This window comes from Castor canadensis, chromosome 14, assembly GCF_047511655.1.
Source record: "Castor canadensis chromosome 14, mCasCan1.hap1v2, whole genome shotgun sequence".
NCBI lineage: Eukaryota > Metazoa > Chordata > Mammalia > Rodentia > Castoridae > Castor > Castor canadensis.
The window spans coordinates 88,887,052-88,907,619 of NC_133399.1; the positions used below are offsets into that span (position 1 = coordinate 88,887,052).

At 36.9% G+C, this 20,568-nt stretch overlaps 1 protein-coding gene across 2 annotated transcripts in view; it reads right to left on the reverse strand.

Moving 5' to 3' along the window:
• The window catches only part of Galntl6 (polypeptide N-acetylgalactosaminyltransferase like 6), a 1,137,834-nt gene that overhangs the window by 41,117 nt on the left and 1,076,149 nt on the right, over positions 1-20,568 (reverse strand). For both annotated transcript variants that reach the window (XM_074054979.1, XM_074054980.1), the window contains one exon: positions 18,817-19,038. In XM_074054979.1, coding sequence (XP_073911080.1) covers positions 18,817-19,038 — 222 coding nt within the window. The remainder of the gene's footprint in view (positions 1-18,816; positions 19,039-20,568) is intronic.

Genomic DNA, 20,568 nt, shown 5'->3' on the forward strand with positions numbered 1-20,568 from the left:
ATTTATGTCTCTGATTCCCAGGCTTGTGCTCTTTATATTACATGATGGCAATGGTCATAATTAATTTACCAAGGAAGTGCCATATGGGATGATAAATTTGTGACAAAAAATAGATGAAGAATAAAGAAGGGTATGAATCCTTCGGTTTCAAAAAGAAGTGACCTTGTCAAAAATTGGATCAGAGTCTGATGTAACAGATGTGCACCACCATGCCTGATTTGCTTTTTCAGATAGGGTCCCACTAACTTTTTTGCCCCAGTTGGTCTCAAACTGACTTTGAGACTGTTATCTCTGCCTCCCAAGTAAGTAGGATTACATATGCATGAGCCTACACCCATACCCACTCTTCTTGACTGAGAGTCTAGATTTTGAGCCTGGATTTTTAAAAATAAAATTCATTTTCTGAAAGGGCAAGTTAGAAAATGGCAGAATAGTGCTGACCTTATCCTCATCTACATAGTTTATTGGGAAAGTACCTCATTTTGTGTTCAGTAGCCAGGTGTTCCCCACTCTGCTTGGTTCTGCTTGAGTGGAAATTCATTCTTGCCCTTTCTCACTGGACTTGAAGAATAGAAAGATTTGCCAGTTAGGACTTACTTTTTGTAAAGGAGGAATCTGGAACAATTTATACAAGAATTTGAACCCTTAAAAACTGAGTTCTTTTTTAGCTTACATTTTTTCTTAAATTTTATAAAGTCAGAGAAGGAAGTATTTTATTATATTTAGTCATGAGTGCACTGTGGAACAGAGGCATGATGCAGGTAGGGTATAAACAACACTAGCTTGGCTGAATAAAGGGTCAGGTGACAATTTTTCATATGAATTATACATACATGCGCTATGTAGGGACAAAAGTGTATTGCGTGTAGGAAACATGAAAGCAGACATTAAAAAAGTTGTTAAGTAGCAATTTAGGAGATCCATAGGTTTGCCTGAGTTCTTCTTTTCCTCCCTGAAATTTATAAAACTCAGGTAAGAAAATTAAATGTAGAAAGGGAAAAAGGAAAATGAGATTTGATGAAAACATTTACAGTGAAAGTTCAAGAAAAACACCATAGAAAACTTGAGAAAAATTCATCAAAAGAATAGCTTAAAGTAAGGAAAGGCATTTTAAGGAGCTCAAAATGAATTTTTCACTATTCTGTGGAGAGCAGGAACCTATAGGCAGAGCATTTCCTACTTCACTAACAGCACTAACTGAACCTGTGTCAAGAGACTAAAATCAGAGGGTGTTGCTTTGAAGGTGAATGCAAGCCATAGCAGAAGTTGGCTTACTTGTTGTAGAGAAAGTGTAATCCCCTTTCAACCACAGATGGCTGGGAGAAACCCCAATGTAACCAGCAAGTCTGAAGTGGCTGGTTATCATGCTTCTATACTGTCACTCAGAAAATGGCATGAAGACATCTCAGACTAGGCCAAATGTGCTGCAATATCTGATCTTTTAACTGATGTTTCAACATTTAAAATTCCTGTCATTTTTCTCTTGGACTGTTATTTTATGAATATAAACACTTCTGCCAATGATTGGACTCATGTATGCCTTGCCAATAAATATGAGATTTACTCCGGTTCTAGTACTATCAGAAAAAGCCACTTCCAACATTATCCTTGAAGCCAAAGGCAATAGCCAACAGCTTGGAAGATGAAGGAATTTTTAGTGCTTGAAAAGCTACTCATACAGCACAACATCTGCATAAATGTTTCTTCCTTTGAATTCAGGTCAGTTGGCTGAAATGTGGACAGGTTTAAAATCTTGTCTAAGTTGTTAAGGTCTTCTGTAAGATTTAGGACTGTTGTTAATGAAGACCTGCGATCAAAATCATAGGGCTGATTCTGAGAAACATGTGATCCTTTGACCCTGGACAAATAATGGAATTAAATTTCTCAGTTAAGGAAAATGGAAGTTCAAGATGAAGGTGCCAGCAGGTTTGGTTTCTTCTGAGGCTTCTCCTTGGCTTGCAGATGGCCACTATCTTGCTGTATCCTCACAAGGCCTTTTCTCTGTGCACATACATCCCTTGGTGTCTCTTCTTTTTATGAAGATACCAGTGCTACTGGATTAGTACCCTACTCTTATAACCTTTTAAAATCTTTATTTCCCTAAGAACCCTGTCTTCAAATGTTGTCGATTGAGGATTAAGGTTTCAACATGTGAAATTTGGAAGACATGATCCAATCCATTACATATAGTACTTTCTCAATAATGACCTTTTAATTTTTTGGAGACAGCGTCTTCATATGTAGTCCAGGCTGTCTTGAACTCACGATCCTGAGTGCTGGATTGGCAGGCATATACCACTTATGTTTAGCAATAATTTCCTTGTAAACAAAGAAAAATGTTAACTCTTTTCCAGCTAGTTTCTCTTCTGATGAACAAGACAGGTCACAGGGACAGTCAAGTCAAATATTACCATCTTAAGTGTAGAAGTCCTACCTCTAGTTTCCCTCCTTGACTCTTTTCTGGGTGTGATGCCCCATGGTGCTTATGCCATGGGAAAGAAGTGTATGTGGGGGGGACTTTGAGGAGCCTGGGGAAGCTGTTAAGCTTCAGATGGGATCTGCTTGTGCAGAAAGGCAGTTAGCCTATGGAAACATTTGGTTAAGATATTATACATACTGAAAGAAACTAAAGAAGACATAAATAAATGGAAAGACATTTTGTGATCATGGATTGGAAGATAGGGATAACATGTTAATACTACCCAAAGTGATATATAGATTCAATATAATACTTTTCAAAATCTCAATGATGTTTTTTGCAGAAATAGAAAAATGCATTCTTATATTTCTGTGGATCCTGGACAGCCAGAGCAATCTTGGAAAAGAAGATCATCATTGGAGGACTCACACTTTTTTGATTCCAAAGCTTCCAGCAGTAATTCCAGCAGTATGGTATTCACATAAAGATAGACATATTGACAAATGGAATAGAATAAGAAGCTCAGAGATAAATACTTGCATATACTGTCAAGATATTTTGACAAGGATGCTAAGACCATTCACTGGGGAAAATAAGACAGTCTTTTCAACATATGATACTAGGAAAATTGGATATTCATATGCAAAACAATGAATTTGGGTCCTTACCTTAAACCATGTGCAAAAATAAACTCAAAATAGGTAAAAAAACCTAAATGTCAGAAGTAGAACCATACAACTTTTAGAAGACACACTACATTCCCTGGATCTGACTCTGAAACTGCAGATAACAAATAAAATAAAACAAATTGGACTTTGTCAAAATTAGAAACTTTTGTGCATCGGAGGACATTATCAGAATAAAAAGGCAACCCACGGAATGGAAGAAAATATTTGCAAATAAAGAAACAACCCAATTCAAAATGGGCAAAGACTTGGCTATACAAATGGCCATAAGCACAGGAAAAGATGTTCCACATATTAGTTATTAGAGAAATGCAAATTAAAACCTTATTGAAATACCATTTTGAACTCACTAAAACAGGTATTAAAAAAACAAAAAGGAAAATTACAAGTGTTGGAAAGGCTACAGAGGAAATAGAACCTTTGTGCACTGTGGATGGGAATGTAAAATGGTACAGCTTTCATGGAAAACAGTGTGGCAGTTCCTCCCACAGTTAAAATATAGCATCACCACATGACATAGCGGTTTCACGTCTGGGAAAGAATTGAGAGCAGGAACTCAAACAGATATTTGTATGCCAATGTACACAGCAGCCAAATGGAGGAAGCAACCCAAGTGTCTGTTGATAGATAAACGAATAGACATAATGTGGTATATGAACATATTGGAATACTATCCAGTCTTACAAGGAATGAAGTTCTGATACATACGACAACATGGATGAACCTAATATTGTGCTGACTGAAATATGACAGCTCTTAAAGGGAGTAGATTGCTGTGATTCCATTTATATGGGGCACCTAGACCAGTCAAATTGATGGAAACAAAAAGTGGAATAGAGGTTACCAGGGAATAGGGGAGGGGAGATGGGGATTATTGTTTAATACTTCAGTGGACTGAACTGTGTCTTCTCCTCCCCACAAACCATGTGTTGAAGCCTTAACCCTCAATGTAATTATATTTGAAGATATGATTTTTAGGAGGTAATTAGGACAAAATGAGGTCATAAGGGTGGGATCCTAATTCAATAAGACTGGTGGCTTTATAAGAAGAGAAAGGTAAGAGGTCTCCACCTACTGCCCCAATATACCCACAGCCTTCTCAGATACAGTGAAAAGGAGGCTGTCTCAAAGTCAGGAAGGGAGATCTTACCATAACCCGACCATGCTTGCATCCTGATATCAGATTTACGGTCTCAGAACTGTGAGAAAAACTTTTATTGCTTGAGAAGTCTAAGGAATCTGAACTGACCAGTAAAGATGGCTACAGAGTTTCAATTTGAGATGATGAAAAAGTTCTGGAGGTAGATGACATGGGTAGTCTCACAGCAATATGAATGTAATTAATGCCACCGAGCTGGCATGCCACTGGTTAAAATGGCAACGTTTATTTTATGTGTATTTTCTAAAATACGAAAAGATCATGCTTATTTGGTGATGATTGGGAGAATGGCTTTTACTTTTTGTAAGCTCATGAAAGGAAAGATGCCAAGCTATGGGGTCTGGAGGGGAGTGGCAGGTCATAGAAGACAGGAACAAGTTTTTGCTGTGAAGGAAGAAATTAGTGCTCAATATGGCCTCAGAGTAGATACAGTTTTCTCAGTATGTTTAGAAGTGATAAGAGTTCTTACCACCTCTCTATTGTACACAAAAGGAGAAGTGTTACAAAGATCTGTACAAAGATATTATGTTTTTCCATGATGCATAATTGTTTCAGAAGAGAGAACTGTTTGGAAAGACCCAAAAGGACTGGGATTAATAGAGGACGTTGAGATCACCTCTAACTTCAGCAAAAGATGGTGAGCATTTCTCTCTCTCTTTTTAACCTCTCTACTTCCGCTTTATGTGAAGTTACATACCATTCAACCCATACTATCTTAGGTTAACTGACCAAGATTAACCAATTAACTAACCAAGATTCTTCTCTCAGTCTCAAGTAGTCACAGCCAAGCTTTCCACCTGTGTCACCAGCCTTTTGTAACAAAGTTCAAATATTCTTAAAGCCAGACAATGTTTGAAAAAGCTAGGAGATGCAAAATCAGTCTGCTTTTAAATTCTGTAAGTAATTTTGTAATTCAGATGGGAAGGGAGAAGGGAGGAGGAGGGAGAGGAAAAGGAAAGAGTATCTGCTCAACTTAACTGAGGAGTATGATAGATAAAAACTTGAACTCTTTACCCCTCATTTACTCACTCAGAATGTCATGATTGAGTATGATACTACTTAAAGCCACTTTTTTGCATATTCATTTTCTTTGTTTTATTTAGCTTTCAACTTCTATCCAGAACATTTTCTGGAAAATTGGATCTTTTAAGGAAGGGAAAAACACTTTTCCTCAGGGGAGAATGCTTGCTCACTTTCACTTTGATATGGAAGGGAATTTAATATAATTTCTTTTTTAGATATGGCCAAAGCCATATCTACAACTATTATCAGAACTATCATCACTGCCACACTAACAGGGGACTTCTGTTGATGGCTTGTCATGCACTAGGCATTGAGATAAGAGGTTTACATGAATTATTACAGTTAATCTTCAAGAAATTCTACAATATAGGGACTATTCTCATTTCACTACTGAGAAAACAGAAAGATTAAAATAACTTGCCTGTTTTTAATATATCCAGTAAATATTGGAGCTAGGATGTGCCTGGGAATAAAACTGAGGGGGTGTTCTAGCCTGTGAGGAGCTGAGAACAACCATCATTTCTTATTCATCCTGGTATTTGCCACAACATTGCACATTGTGCATTACATATGGCACAATGAACTCAATTCATATTGATAGAATAAAAGAATGAGTAAGGCTAATGGATATTTTATTTGCTCATTTTTGTGCACTTATATCAGGCACTTTACCTATTGGTAAAGATGATGAACTGTGGATTTGCTCTTTGTTGCGGTGCACAGGCTGGGATTACTGAAGAACATTATGTTCTAATTCTGTCACGGCCTGCCATTCTGTGGTCTGTGGAGATGAGGTCTCATCAGAAGTCTTTATGTATAGAGAAGGGGGCTTAAAGAATTTTAGGGTTTAGGTCTGGTACAGTGTGCATATCTGTAATCTCAGTTACTTGGAAGGCAGAGACAGGAGGATTGTCATCTGATACTGGTCCAGAGAAGAATGTGAAAGCCTATGTGAAAAATAAACAAAAGCAAAAAAGGGCTGATGGTGTGACTCAAGTGGTAGAGTACTTACCGAGCAAGATCAAAGCCCTGAGTTCAAAGTCCAGTAACACTGAAAAAAAATGAAGTCTAGGATTTAGTTAGTATCCCATGAGTGAGGTGTCTGTCCTTCAAAACAATGAAAATAGTTCACTCTCATTAGAATTCGCTAGTCCTTATGCTACATGACAGAAAGCACTGTGTCTGAGGTGCTCACCATTCTTCCTTTGTGATTAGTGCCTGGTCAATTACTATTTGTTGAATAAAAAAAGATAAACAAAAATGAACACTTGATATGACAGGTTGAAGTTATATAAGGCTACCTGAGAGAGACAGGGTGGTCAGAAAAACTCCACAATGACCTACTGAAAAATTTAGCTTAGAAAAGAGAAATGGAAAGACAGAAAAAGGTAACTGTGAAGTACATGTTGGTTGTGTCATTTAAATGCTGCCCAGGGTATCAATTACTGTCAATATTCCCAGTAACAGTGTAAGACCACCCTTCAGATGGAGCTGGAAGTGGTGACAGACTTCAAGTGTTCTTTCTGGCAAGCCTAGTCCATTGGCATTTTCTTTCTTTTTGTTGTTTCTATGTCTGTCAAGTTTTTGATTCCTATGTAGTCTCTTTCACATGGAGAGAATGTGCTGATGATACGAGTTTCACATTTTTTACTGTTCTTTTTGGTAGTGATTTCTCATGCAAAGTCAATACAGACATTATTAATGAACATTTGAAGTCTGAATAGCTGTTGGAGACCAAATGTACTGAGTGTCTTCACACATGGATTTCTGATCTTTAAAGGCAGTTGTAATTTCCATTGTCGAGGAATTTTGGGCAGTTTGGTGTTGATCTCAACCTCCTGCACAGTTTAGTTGGAGAAAGTCAGCCTTGGGGTCTGATCATTGTGAGGGGTAGGAAAGAAGGAGTTTAAAAAATATGAGTCAATTTTGTTTGTCCACCTTCTACATTAGGGTGGTGTCTCTCAACCCTTTCTACATGGACCAAGCTACAGCAGAGAAGGTGAACACATATGAGAAGTCAGCAATCTCAGATTGAGATAAGATACTATTTTGAGGGTTTTTTTGTTTGTTTAAAAATGTTATGCATTCTATTCTGTAACCTATCCATTTTGTGTCAGTTATATATTATATATAAATATAATATTTATGTTATTTGTCCACTAAATTTTAAGGAAAGTTGGGAAGATAGACTGTGTTTTCCTGTGGCACCATATATACCTGGGCATGTGGCTGAGAACCCTGCAAAAAGAAGCATATGCAAATTTTAGAAGCTGGGCCTTAGATACCTGCTTATCTTTTGTAGTCATGTGACATCTGTGTCTTGGGGTTTATGTCTTTGGCTATTTAACTCTCTCTAAATAGAATTATTTCTTTATTCTAGAGAAGGAACTGATTATTTTGACTTTTTTTGTGAGTCTGGGGTTTGAATTCAGCTTCACGCTTGCAAAGCAGGTGCTCTACAGCTCGAGCCACACCTCCAGTCCTGCTTTGACCTTCCTAATGATTGCTTCCGGTTGCTATATGGTGATATAGGCTATGGCGATTACAACTTCCTGAGAACGTGGTTTCATAGCGGTTCTTTTCCATTCTTTCTCATTTTCTTTACACTAGTGTGGCTCTATATTTCTATGTAGTTTAATGATCAGTAATTGGGTCATGCGTTTCATGCATGTTTGGAGGATTAAACTGATTACAACAAGCATTTTGCAAACATGAATTATTCAATAAAATTTAGTAACCATAGAATTATTTCAAAAGCTGTCTTCTTTACTGGCAAGAAAGTCTTCCAAATAACTACTAAATAGTGCTTCAACCAAAGATAGAGAGAGAGAGAGAGAGATTGAATGAGAGAGGGGGTGCTAGAAGGTAATAAAGTGTCATCTCCTTATATATTAACATGTTATACAACAGCTGCCAGTTCTAGATAGATCTAGTAAATATCCCAAATACACACTTTGAATAAAATATATTATTGAGGCATTATCTCACTCAAACATCATGATAGTATACAATGATTTTAGCCATAGGGTATAAAGTAAAATAAAAATGCTGATGTCAGTTACTTACAACATCACCCAAAAGCATGCTTATATTTTTCTTTTCCTATAGTCATTATGTTTTCACATACCTCTAATGGCCATGCATTTAAAGTAATTTTTAATAGGAAAATTTCTATAAGTCAGTCACCAAACTTTGAAAACCACTGGCATTTTTACCATACTTGCTCATGTATTCATTTGTCAGATTCCCTGTGCTTTTCTTGAGAAATTTAAATGTCATTTAACCCCTTGTACTTCAGTAAGCTCCTCATATCCAAATCTTATTTCAGAGTTAGATATGTATATTAGGTCTATATTATTGAACAATACTTTGGGTTCTATACATCCTTATCAAATTTTTCACCAAGAAAGCTGTATTAAACTTCAATTGGTGTGCTTCTGTCTGTTATTCTTCCAACAGTTTCTACCTTATAGAAGTTGTTTTTCAATGGACTCTAGTCTTTGGTATAATAATATCTTTTTTGGGCCTCTTTTTAACATTTTTATCTCCCTCCCCTGCTGTATTCTTGTTTCATATGAAGGCCTCAAGTTATTATTATTTGAATTTTGTTATATTTATGTATCATTTTGATTTAGTTATGTCTCATGTATAGCAGAGAGTTAGATTTCTTTGCAGTATTAATCAATCTGAATTTTAATTTTGATAGATAAATCTATATGTTTGATTTCAGCTTGAACATACTGGTTTATTGTATATTGAATATTATTTGGAAAATATTTCATTATTTTGTTTGTTTTCTCTTTCTAATCTTTGGTATTTAAAATAATTTGTGCTTTTGGTTCTACTGGTCACCTTTTCAGTAATAGTCTATGTAATATCTGAAGTTTCCTCATTTTAGATAATGCATAACTCTACTCTTCTCTAAGTAATACCAAAGTTAGCTACTTTTCCCCCTTTTCTTCCACCCTCCCTCCCCAAATGACTAAATACGCATGATATTATTTTTCTCCTAGTTAACACCTAAGGGATAATCAACAAACTTTTTCTGTTTTCCACTTACTTTTCCCATTTGTCAGTTGTATTATTTTTATTATTGTCAGACCACATGCAATTTGCATATCCTTCTGTCTTTGTAGCCAGTTTTTATCAGACACTGGGCCAACCTTCTGCAAACAGTGCTCCTTTTGTATACGATGCTCATTCTGTAACAAGTTGCTCAGGAAAGTTTTGGTAAAAATAATCTCTTGGTTCTTGAATGATTATAAGTTTTTCAGTAGCCTTTAAGCTTAGATGATAGTTTGGCTGGATATAAAATCTTTGGCTCTTATTTTGTTTCCTTGAGGATCTTTATAAAACTGTTCTATTGACTTCTGGTAAAAAGTATTCCTGTTTCAAAGTTTGATTTATTCTTTTTACTTTGACACACAGTTTTTCTCTCCATTTAAATAATACAATTACTTTACTAGAGAGTGTGGCAGTGTTGGTGGTTCTTGGCTGAATTTCCCATTTATGATCTTTTTAATATGTACATAGATATAAATCTCTCTCTTTTTTTTGAGACAAGGTTTCTCTACATAGCCCAGTCTGGCCTCGAACTCACAATCTTCCTGTTTCAGCCTCCCAAGGGAAATTGCAGGCATGTGCCACCACCCCTGACTTGAGATTCAAATTTTTTTTGATGTTTCCTTAAATTCTTGTTTTAAATATTTATTGTCTTTGTTTTTAAGGGGACTTTATTCTTTGAGAATTCTATGTTGACTCTACTGTTCCAAACTTTTGCTGAATTCTGTTTTTGTTTAATTATTTTCACTTTTTTCCCTCCTAGCCTCAATTTCGCTGAGTATGCTTTTCCATGCTCTTTTGTTTCTTCTGATTTACCCTTCATTTCTGAAGTACTTTTTCTTTCTTTCTAGTTCATTCCTGAGTTTTATCAGCTCTCATCTCATAAAGTCATATTTTATATTCAGCTATTTCATTTCTAGGCTGTTCTAATTCTGATTTGAATGGTTATTTTAAGCTTTAGTTTTTTTTATTATTCTTTTAACTCATTTTGAAATCTTACATCTCAAGTTTTCATCTTCTACATTTGTAATATAGTTATAGTTTCATCATCTGTTAGAAGTATATTTGGTCTATTTTTATGTTGATCCTTATATTTCTGTATGGGGTTTTATTACAATTTTTTATTAATTATATAAATGAGATAGTTAATTGAGCTATTGAGGAAAGAGATCCTGTGTAGGGCTCTCTGTTGTTGTAAAGTATTAATAAATAACAATCTTTTTTATTTAGATACATCTCTGTCTCTCAGGGCTCAGCCTGATTCACAGAAATTTCCTGCCTCTAACTCTGTCTTGTTTAGAGTTCAAAAGATCTTTCCTTCCAGAGCAGTATTGTTGTTCTGAACTTTCTGAGGTCTATTTTAGACTCCTTCTCTGCCAGCTTTTGTCTCCTTGGAATTTCTAGTGTTTCATTTTGGTATCCAACTCACATTGGATTTTTTTCCTTTTTTGTGTGGATTAAGAGGGGAGGGGACGAGTGTCTGTCATTCTAAAAGGGAGAGTGTACTGGAGTATTTTTGATATCTTTGTGAGCAAAGGCTGGGTTGGCATGGCCTCTCACTGGTATTCTGTGGTATCTTCCCACTGGTCCTCAGCTTGGAGCCTGTGGGGAAGTTTTTCAGATTCATTGCTAATTTTCATATTTGATTGTTTTTGTTCCTGGACTGTAAAGAATCTTCTCCTTTTGGGAAATGGATATTTGCTGTTGATTTCTGAGTCCTCTCCTTTCAGAGGTGTCAGCATTCCTATTTTTCTTTTCCACTAATCTCTCATCTCTGCTGGCCCCACAAAGGATCTGCTGCTGTCTGGTGTGAAGGTCACACTAACTCATGTCTTAGAATATCTGGGGAATTCTTGTCAACAGTTTTATGTAAGATGATATCCATATTTATTTTTCTTTCGCTATCCTGACTGTTCCGTTTGGTCTTTATGATTAAACTAAATTATGCTGTTGCCCTGTTTTTAGCATCAGGAGTTTCAATCTGTTTTAAAGCAATAATAAAATGTAAAAAGTGTAGCTTTTTAAAAAAACTTTTTATTAGCATATATTAATTATACAAAATAATGGGTTTCTTATGACATCTTCATACATGTTCATAAACATTTTGATTATACTCACCCTCATTATCTCCCTTGTTCCCTTTTGCCCTTTTGCTGATTCCCTTCCTCTTCCCAAATAGTCCCCCTTATAGTTTCATGTTTTTTTTAATTTTTAAAATTTAAACTCTGTCTATGAGAGAAAACATGTGATATTTGTCTTTCTGTGTCTAGCTTAGTACACTTAACATGGTGATTTCCAGTTCCATATATTTTCCTGCAAATGGCATAATTTTATTCTTCTTCATAGCTGAAAAGCATTCCGTTGTGTATATATATATATATATATATATATATATATATATACACCACATTTTCTTTATCATTCATATGTTGATGGGCACCTCAGCTGGTTGCATAACTTGGCTATTGTAAATAGAACTGTAATAAGCATGGGTGTGCAGGTATCTCTATTTTACAACCACTTAGATTCCTTTCTATTCCTTAGATATTCAAGAATGGTGTAACTAGATGATAGGGAAGTTCTATTTTTAGTTTTTTGAGGAAACTTCATACTGATTTCCATAGTGACTGCACTAATTTACATTCCCACCAACAATGTATGAGGATTCCTTTTCCTCCCACATCCTTACCAGCACTTGTTGCTGTTTTCTTAATGAAAAGCCATTCTGACTTGGGTCCGATGGAATCTTGGTGTAGTTTTGACATTTCTCTGATGGGTAAGAATGCTGAACATTTTTTCATGGATTAATTAGCCTCTTGTACTTCTTTTGAGAACTGTTTGTTCAATTCATTTGCCCATTTATTGATTGGATAATTTATCCTTTTGGTGTCTAAGTTTTTGAGTTTTAAAAAATTTGTTCTGGATATTAATCCCTTATCAGATGAATAGTTGGCAAAGATTTTCTCCCATTCTGTAGTTGTCTCTTCATTCTGGCCATTGTTTCCTTTGCTCTGTCGAAGCTTCTAATTTGATACAATTCCACTTGTCAATCCTTCCTATTATTTTCTGAACTATTGAAGTCCTATTTAGAAAGCCATCGCCTATGTGTCTATCTTTGATGTTTTCTCCATGTTTTCCTTTACTAGTTTCAACGTTTCAAGTCTTACATTAAGATATTTCTTCCACTCTGAATTGATTTTTGTACAGAGTGAGAGACAGGGATCTAGTTTCAGTTTTTTACGTGTGGATTTCCAATTTTCCCAGCACCATTTGTTGAAGAGGCTGCCTTTTCTCCAATGTGTTTTTGGCATCTTTGTTGAGAATCAAGTGACTGTAGCTGTGTAGAGTTATTTCTGGATTTTCCATTCTATTCCATTGGTCTATGTGTTTTTGTGCTAGTACCATGTTGTTTTTGCTATTATGACCCTGTAGTATAGTTTGAAGTCAAGTATTGTGATACCTCCAGCATTGCTCTTTTTGTTCAGGATTGTTTTGACTATTCAGGGTCTTTTAGCCTTCCACATGAAGACAGGGTAGCTTTTTTATTTCTGGCATCATAACTCACAGTGCCCCATAAATTTTTGTAATTAAAATAATAATTTAAAAAATGAAAAAAAATAGAAAAGTAAATACTAAGATGAATTAATCACTACAATTAATATTTCATTTGCTTCTTTTACCTGAGCCAGAAAAGCATATATTTATGTGTATAAATACATCTCAAATACAAATAGAGATACTTTAAGGAAGAACAAAATAAACAGAAAAGATAAAAAACTTTTGATTGGCATGTTTATGTATGCCATATGGAAGAAAAGTGTTAGCTCTGAAGCCTCTGATTCCATTATGACTTGGGTTAAATTGCCACCATTGGGGTATTAACATGCCAGTTTACTCAACTGGGAATATGATACTAAAACCCTATTTATTGGAAAACACTTGAAGTTTGTCTCAACTGTTGAGAACTCAGAAAAAAATACCATTATTTGAAAAGACAATGCAGTTCTTTAGTTGTTCTTACATTTTTCTTAACCTCCTTGTTGAGCTCTAGAAAGATGTATTAATATAGCATACCAGCATTGCCTTTTCCTGAGAAAATAAATGACAGATCAGGCCAAGTCTAATACATTCAGAACAACAAATCATTTCCAAATGACTGCTTAATGCAAAGATCTGATTTGATGATATATAGCACTTGAATGACAGAGATGGTCACCTGCAGAGTTGCCCATGTTACACCAGGACAATCTCTTTGTGCAGTTTTCCTGGTTGAAACAGAGGGTTGCTGGGGAACTCAGGGAAGTTGAGTTAGGGTCTCTCCCAAGATAATGTGAGGGAGTGTGTTCATTGTACAAAAAAGTACTGACTTTTTTTTTTGTAGTACTGGGGTTTGAACTCAGGGCCTTATGCTTGCTAACAGGCACTTTACTACTTGACCCATTCCATCAGCCCCTGGCTTTTACCCTTGCATCTCAGTGCCCGTGCAGAACATGTTTGAAAGAGGCAACATGATACAGTGAGATGGCCTTTCAGATAACGTATCTCTTAGTGTTGAACTTTCTTCTGTGTAGGCTGACTTGGAGAAATTTAAAAAGTCTTGTGTACCCTGAGAACATTAGCAAAAGGAGGTAGCAAACAGGTTGAAAGAAGTCAAGAGCAGATACCTAAAGAGGAGGAGGAGAACTGGAATTATTTAGGGTGCCTATTGCTGTGAATATTTCACAATTCAGAGTGACATCCATCTCAAGGAAGGAATTTAAATAAGCGGTGAATGTAGTTCCGTATTGAGATGAATTTTGAAAATAAAGATTTAAAAAAAGTTTTGCACAATTGCAAGATAACAAATGGAAGTGTCAAGATTGGCACATTGAGGACAGTAAGCAGACACTTTTTAAAAGAATTTATGGTACTGTTTGGAAAAGACACCTTTGTCTATTTTACATCTTTTATTCCTCTTTCACATGATATTTAGAATTCTGCAGAACTCTTCTTTTTTGGACTATAAAGGAGTACTATAAATGACTTTAGCAAATTCATGAATTCTAAAGAGAGGAAAGGATAAGAAGGAGAAAAATAATAGGAAATTCAATTTCTTTCATTTAGCAACTTGACACAAAAAAGAGACACTCCATATGTGAGTGGTTTAAGAATAGTTTCCCACTTTAAAACTCTTCTTCCCCTCTCTACCAGAGCATACTGGAAAAGCTCATTGCTTCTATTTGAATAGCACTCAGTGATGCCTAACTTATTACATGGCTCAAGATCTCATTTAGTCTCTCTGGCCCCATTGCCTCCCCAACTCCACTCACTTCTCTTGTGTCGCAGAAAATGGAATGACTTCTGGAGAGCACTTCTCTATCAGCTATGACTTTCAACTTTTCTGCCTTTTAAGTAGGAAGTTGGTAAGGAGAGTCTGGAAATTGCTGGACTAGAGGATTTTTAATTTTGGAGTTTCTCCTCTTTCCCCTTAGGATGATAAGCCAGAACCTTTTGGATCATAAACTTGACAGTCTCTCAGAATTGGTTACTTAAAATTTATTTATTCCAAAGAGGTGGACTTTAGGCAGTGAAGGAGTAGTTCAGAGACTCCTCCCTTGCAGGAGAGTTGGAGTTAGATCAAGGTGCTTTGTTAAGGGCTCAGATACACATGCAAGTGGGCAGAGCACTGAATGGTGAGCAGACAACAAGGAACCAGGACTTTCTATCCATGCATTCAAAAATGCTTATTAAACATCTATGATATGCCACTATTTCTTGCTGTCAAAGAGGAGCAGTAACACAACAACCAATAAGAAATCTTTATGTTGTAGAGCTTGCTGTGTAGCAGGGGAGATAGATAAGAAATAAGATAAATAAATGAATAACATAGCTTGTTATGTAGTGATGAATGCTAACAGGAAAAATAAAGGAAGAAAGGGAGTAAGGAGTGTAAAAGTAGATGCATACATGTGTGTGTAGATTGTTGCAACTTTAGATAGGATGGCCAGATGACCAGGGAAGGCCTGATTGAAAAATGATTTTTTTTTTGATTGAGGATCTAGAGGAAGTGATGGAAGGGGCAATTGTATTTCAGGAGGTGAAGAAATCTAAGTAGTGGAAGCAAGTGCAGTGACCTAGGTGGGACTTTGTCTGTCATAGTTGAGAAATGGTGAAGAGTAGTGTGTCTGGAGAAGGCTAAGCAGGGCTAGTAAATGATGGGGTTGGAGGGGACACTATAGGGGTCAGATCATTTAGGGTCTTTGATTTTTATTCACAGAAAGATGTAGTCTTTAAAGGTTGTGAGGGAGGAATGGCCTGATCTCCCATTTTAAATGGACTGTACTGAGAATAAACGCAAGGCAGAGGGCAGAGTGGAGAGATGAGTTAGGAGACAAGTGCAATAATCAGCTGGATTTGTCACATCATGAGTAGCAGCTTAGAGGCTGTTTATGGCCTGTAACAAATCTACAAGCTTAGTTCCAAAGAGCAGAGCCAAAAATTGCCTAAGCACTTCATTATTTGCCTAGAATCAGGCTGGCACAGAGAAGGAGGTGGAAAACGACTCCAACTACAAGTGGCTTCTTGGCACAGGTCTTCCATAAAGATTTCTTACGTTTGCCTTGTTGGAGGTTTGTGGTTCCTTCCCATAATTGCTAGAAAAGAACCAGAGATTGCATTCCCCTTCTCACTTTCTTACAAAAACAGCAACTTACCTACTACATTTATTTAGGATCTTTGCCCATTCTAACAATTAATTTAAAGTTTTTGGAAATTAAAAAGTCCTCTCAGATTGAGTGGGATCCTGGATTGGATCCTGGAAAAGAAATGGGACATTAATAAAAGCCCTGAAATCCAAATAAAGTCTGCAGTTCAGTCGGTAGTACTGTACCAATGTTAATGACTTAACTAGTAAATATGCCAGTCAATGTGAGAAATATAAAATTTTAACAGTAAAATAAGATAAATAGCAGGTGAATGTGGACTTCATAAATTATCTTTGTAATGTTTCTATAAATTTAAAATTAAAATTATCCTAAAACAAAAGTTTATTTTTAGAAGGCCCCCTAAAAAGGAAATCACACAAGTGTGAAAAAATTGAAAAATTTCTTTTCAGAGATTCTGTTAACCTACAGATACTTTCTGTACTTCTAGTCTTTTTAAATCCACTATGAAGAAATAGGAGGTTGGGGTTGTCGCTCAAGGGGTAGCACATCTGCCTAGCAAGCACGGAGGCCCTGAGTTCAATCCTCAGCATCAAAGAAAAAAAAGAAATAGGTTGTTATTACTCAATATACAGTTAGAAGATAGTCTCTTCTAGTTCATCATTTCATTTAGATTAAGCTGCATTTCAAATTCTTCACTTGCCTCCTGAATTAAATGCACGTTCTTCATGTCTCCTGTCAGGAATCTGTGCTGCCTGGGGAGTAAATACTTTTCAAAACTATGTATCAGCAAAAAGCTTAGTGCCTTGTTGGCTTCCTTCCTCCATCTCTGTATCTTCATTCTTGCTGTGCACTGACATTCTCTCTGAAAAATGTGACCAAATGAACTGGCCCTTGAACTATTTCCTTCTTCCATAAACCTGAATATGATCTTTATTTGCATACTGTTTTGAAGCTCTGGGGCAAGAAATTAGCTGACTTGTTAAAAAAAATATGATTTCAGTGTATGATTGTTTACATCAAGAGTGAGAAGTTCACGTCTCCAGGGCTGAGGGGAGTGACGCAAGGTCCACTCATTTCACCAATCAGGTGAAATGGATTAAAATACACTGACATAGCCCTTCCTTATGATGGTTCTTATTTAGATTATTCCTGGGAGGTTATATCTTTTCTAGAATAGAAGATCTGAATCTGTTTCACAACGGGGAGTTGTGTGGGAAAATGTGACCAGTTGCAGTTTGAAGTAACCAGGTAGGAACAACAATTTATGCTTTCATGTTAGGCAGAGAAAAGGCTGATGAGCTGTTAACCTGACGTTGAAGCACACAATGATACTGTTGGGTCTTGAAGCATCTTTCTTAGTTGTTTGGCAAACAAGAACCTACCCCATTGTAGAAAGCAGGCAAATGGACCCTCAACCAAAAAACTTTAGAGAATGAACACTCCACTTATAGTGTAACAAATTGGTATGCCTTCCAATGAGTTAGGTTAAGAAAGTTCTTTCTGGTGTATAATTAAACTTTCCATGACTGTAAACTAGGCCTACGATAATTAGCTAAGACTAATACAAACAGACTAATATTATTAGTATTCCATCAATGTTTTAATGAAATGTTTAAAATGCAAAGAATGAGGCCAAAAAGTTGATAATTTTGGCACCACATACTCATATAAAAACCATGGAGAGATGGAGCATGGTGTATTGGCCTCAGCTCTCATCTGCATACCTGGGATGTGCCAGGTCCAGGTAGATAGAGAGCAGCATTTTCTTGGACACTCTCAGTCACATCCCTAAGAGTTGCTGAACACATTTTCTACAGGGAAGTGGGACAGCTCACTCAGTAATGATGTCAAGGGTGCCAGAGTACTCAGTCCTCAGGTCTCTCTTCTTATGTCTTGGGGTAGCTTTTTTTTTTTTCCTCAAAGTGCTGTATCCAAGGACACTAACCAGGGAATGGTATCTTCTCACCCACACTAGGAAACCAAGGATGATGATGACAAGTCTCCTTCACAATGTTGGGCAGCCAACCCTGGGCCGATGAAAGGCTGGAGAACCAGGATGATGACCAGCTGGTATTTCCCCTTGACATCCTCTGCTAGAAGCAGGTTAAATTATTAGGATAAATCTCCTCTATCCTATTTTAGTCTTTGCTTTAGCATTCTCTTCTCTACTGGGAAAAGGCTACAGCAACAGAATTGAATGAAGGGAACCAGTGCAATAGCCTTCCTATGCCAAAAGACAGATAGTTTAAATTTGGGGCCTGAGGCTCTTTCCATTTAAAGTGAAATCCAATAGAATAGAAACATTCAGGGGTGGCAAGGTTAGTGCTTATTTAAGGAACCGGTGTGGTTCCTGTACATCTCACAGTTCTATGTATTATGGAAATGCATTTCTTCATTATTCTACATAGTGTACCTGGTTAGGAAAATAGTGAAGCTCCTTGATTACCTGTTCTTGCATACATAAACATACATAAACAGCAACAGTACTGTGCACAAAGAGATCAGATCACCCTTATTTATACAGTAGCGTGACTGATATTTTCATTCTCTACAAGCTCTCATGGAAATTTCACCAATCTCAAGTAAAAATATTTTCCAGATGCATTTAAAAAAATTTGTTTGAAGAGTCAGCAATGGTCAACCATTCTGAGTTGGGTTATCCACTCTGAGGGCTGAATCCTTATTTCTAGCAATTTCTAAGGAAAAGCTGGACATTCATTTATCTGAAAAGATTTAAATCAAGAGACAATTTAGTCATCCCTCCCACCACTCAAGGCAACAGAGAGATGGACACCTCTCACAGGTAAGAGCAGGTCTCCTCACCTCCCCCCAGGCAGCAGGTGGGGGCTCCACTGGAGGGTAGTACTTAGGCACATCCCAGGCCACTGCAGCCATGAACCATTTGAAGTCTTTGCACTTGAGCTGTTTGCGCAACTCCTTCTGGGCAGAGATGTCCCCTGTAGAGAGGTGTCTGTACTCAGGCCGCCGTTGGTAAATGTATTCAGCAAATTCATCCATCCAGGTCTCAGCCACCCGCTTCAGGTTCTGTGCAGCAGAAAAAACCAAAACAATAACAACAACAACAAAACACATTTATTGGCTTCTATGCTCAAAGGGTGGTTTTAGTTGCACCAGAAATCTGGGGTTGGGGGCTTATTAACAGCGAGAGCTTTCATAACTGCAAGGAATGTGAGATGAGTAACTTGTGGCTTTGTGCACATTCTGCTTTTGGAATGGGGTTCATTTGCCAATATGGTAATTTTTTCAGAGCCAGTAAAGATTCAGGTCACAATTATATCAATATTCTCTCTCCTGTTTTTTCAAGTTTATAAATCTTTTGTTTTTCACATAGAACTAAAGGAGTTGAAACTGGAGAAAATGAAGTTCTTCTTAGGCATCAACTTGCATAAAGCATTTTAAGAAACACACATCTTGGAAAGAACAAGGACAAATAAGCTGTTATTTTTTCTTCCAGCTATAGAGAAATAACCTGACATTGCTGAATGCAAAACCTTGTGTGGTGATATTACTTTGTGGATGCCAATCAGAATTTAGCAATTTACTGCATGATGAGGAAGAACAAAGGGAAGCATCAAGGAGCCAGTGTTCTCTACAGGTGTTTTCCTTGGGGGAAACCTAAGGTAGATGGTTGGGAAATAAAGCACATTCCTTAGGAGTACAAGGATGTTCAGTGTAGGAAACTCTGCTTTTCTGTCTGTCTTGGGATTTAGCAAGTTACTTATCCACAGTGGGTCTCAGATCCTTAATCGGAGAATGGCAACAGCAATCTGTACCTACATCATGGGGGTGGTTGTAGAGTTAAGTAGGATAACAACTGATCCTAGCTACATGGGAGGCAGAGATAGAAGAATCACAGTTAAGGGGCAGCCCAGGCAAAAGTTAGTGAGACTTTATGTCATGAACAAGCTAGGCATGGTTGTGTACACCTGTGGTTTCAGCTACTCAGAATGCAGACATAGGAGGATTGCAGTCCAAGGCCAGCCAGCAAAAGCATGAAGCCCTATCTGAAAAACAAACTAAAAGCACAAAAAGGGTTGTGGGCATGGCTCAAGTGATAGAGTGCTTGGCTACCAAGACCCTAAGTAGTTCAAGACCCTAAGTAGTTCAGTACTGAAAAAAAGAAAAAAAGATAACAACTGGAAACTGCTTAGAATAGTACTTGCACACAATAGATACTATGAAAAATAGACCTAGTAGTTGTAAGTAGTAAGAATGCAAGACTGGAAATTAGACAACCTTTATTGGGCTTGACCACACATAACCTGATCCTATGTTCTTTGAGAAGGGAGTGGAGTGGAGGGGAGATGCTCTCTGACATCCCTTCAAATTCTATGGTGCTGAAGTGGTAGAGAAAGCAGCTACATTTGTCTAGTTTTGATGCCTCTAGCGGGAAGCACATTTTCATAGACAGATGTCCCATAAACTCTGGTTCTTTTTCTTTCCAATTCAAGTTCAAGTTCCTTATTGGAAGTGCTTGGTTAGTATGAGCATTGACTTAGTCCAGTTTCTCATTTATACTTTGAAGACAGAATGACCACAATGGCAGGAAAATTT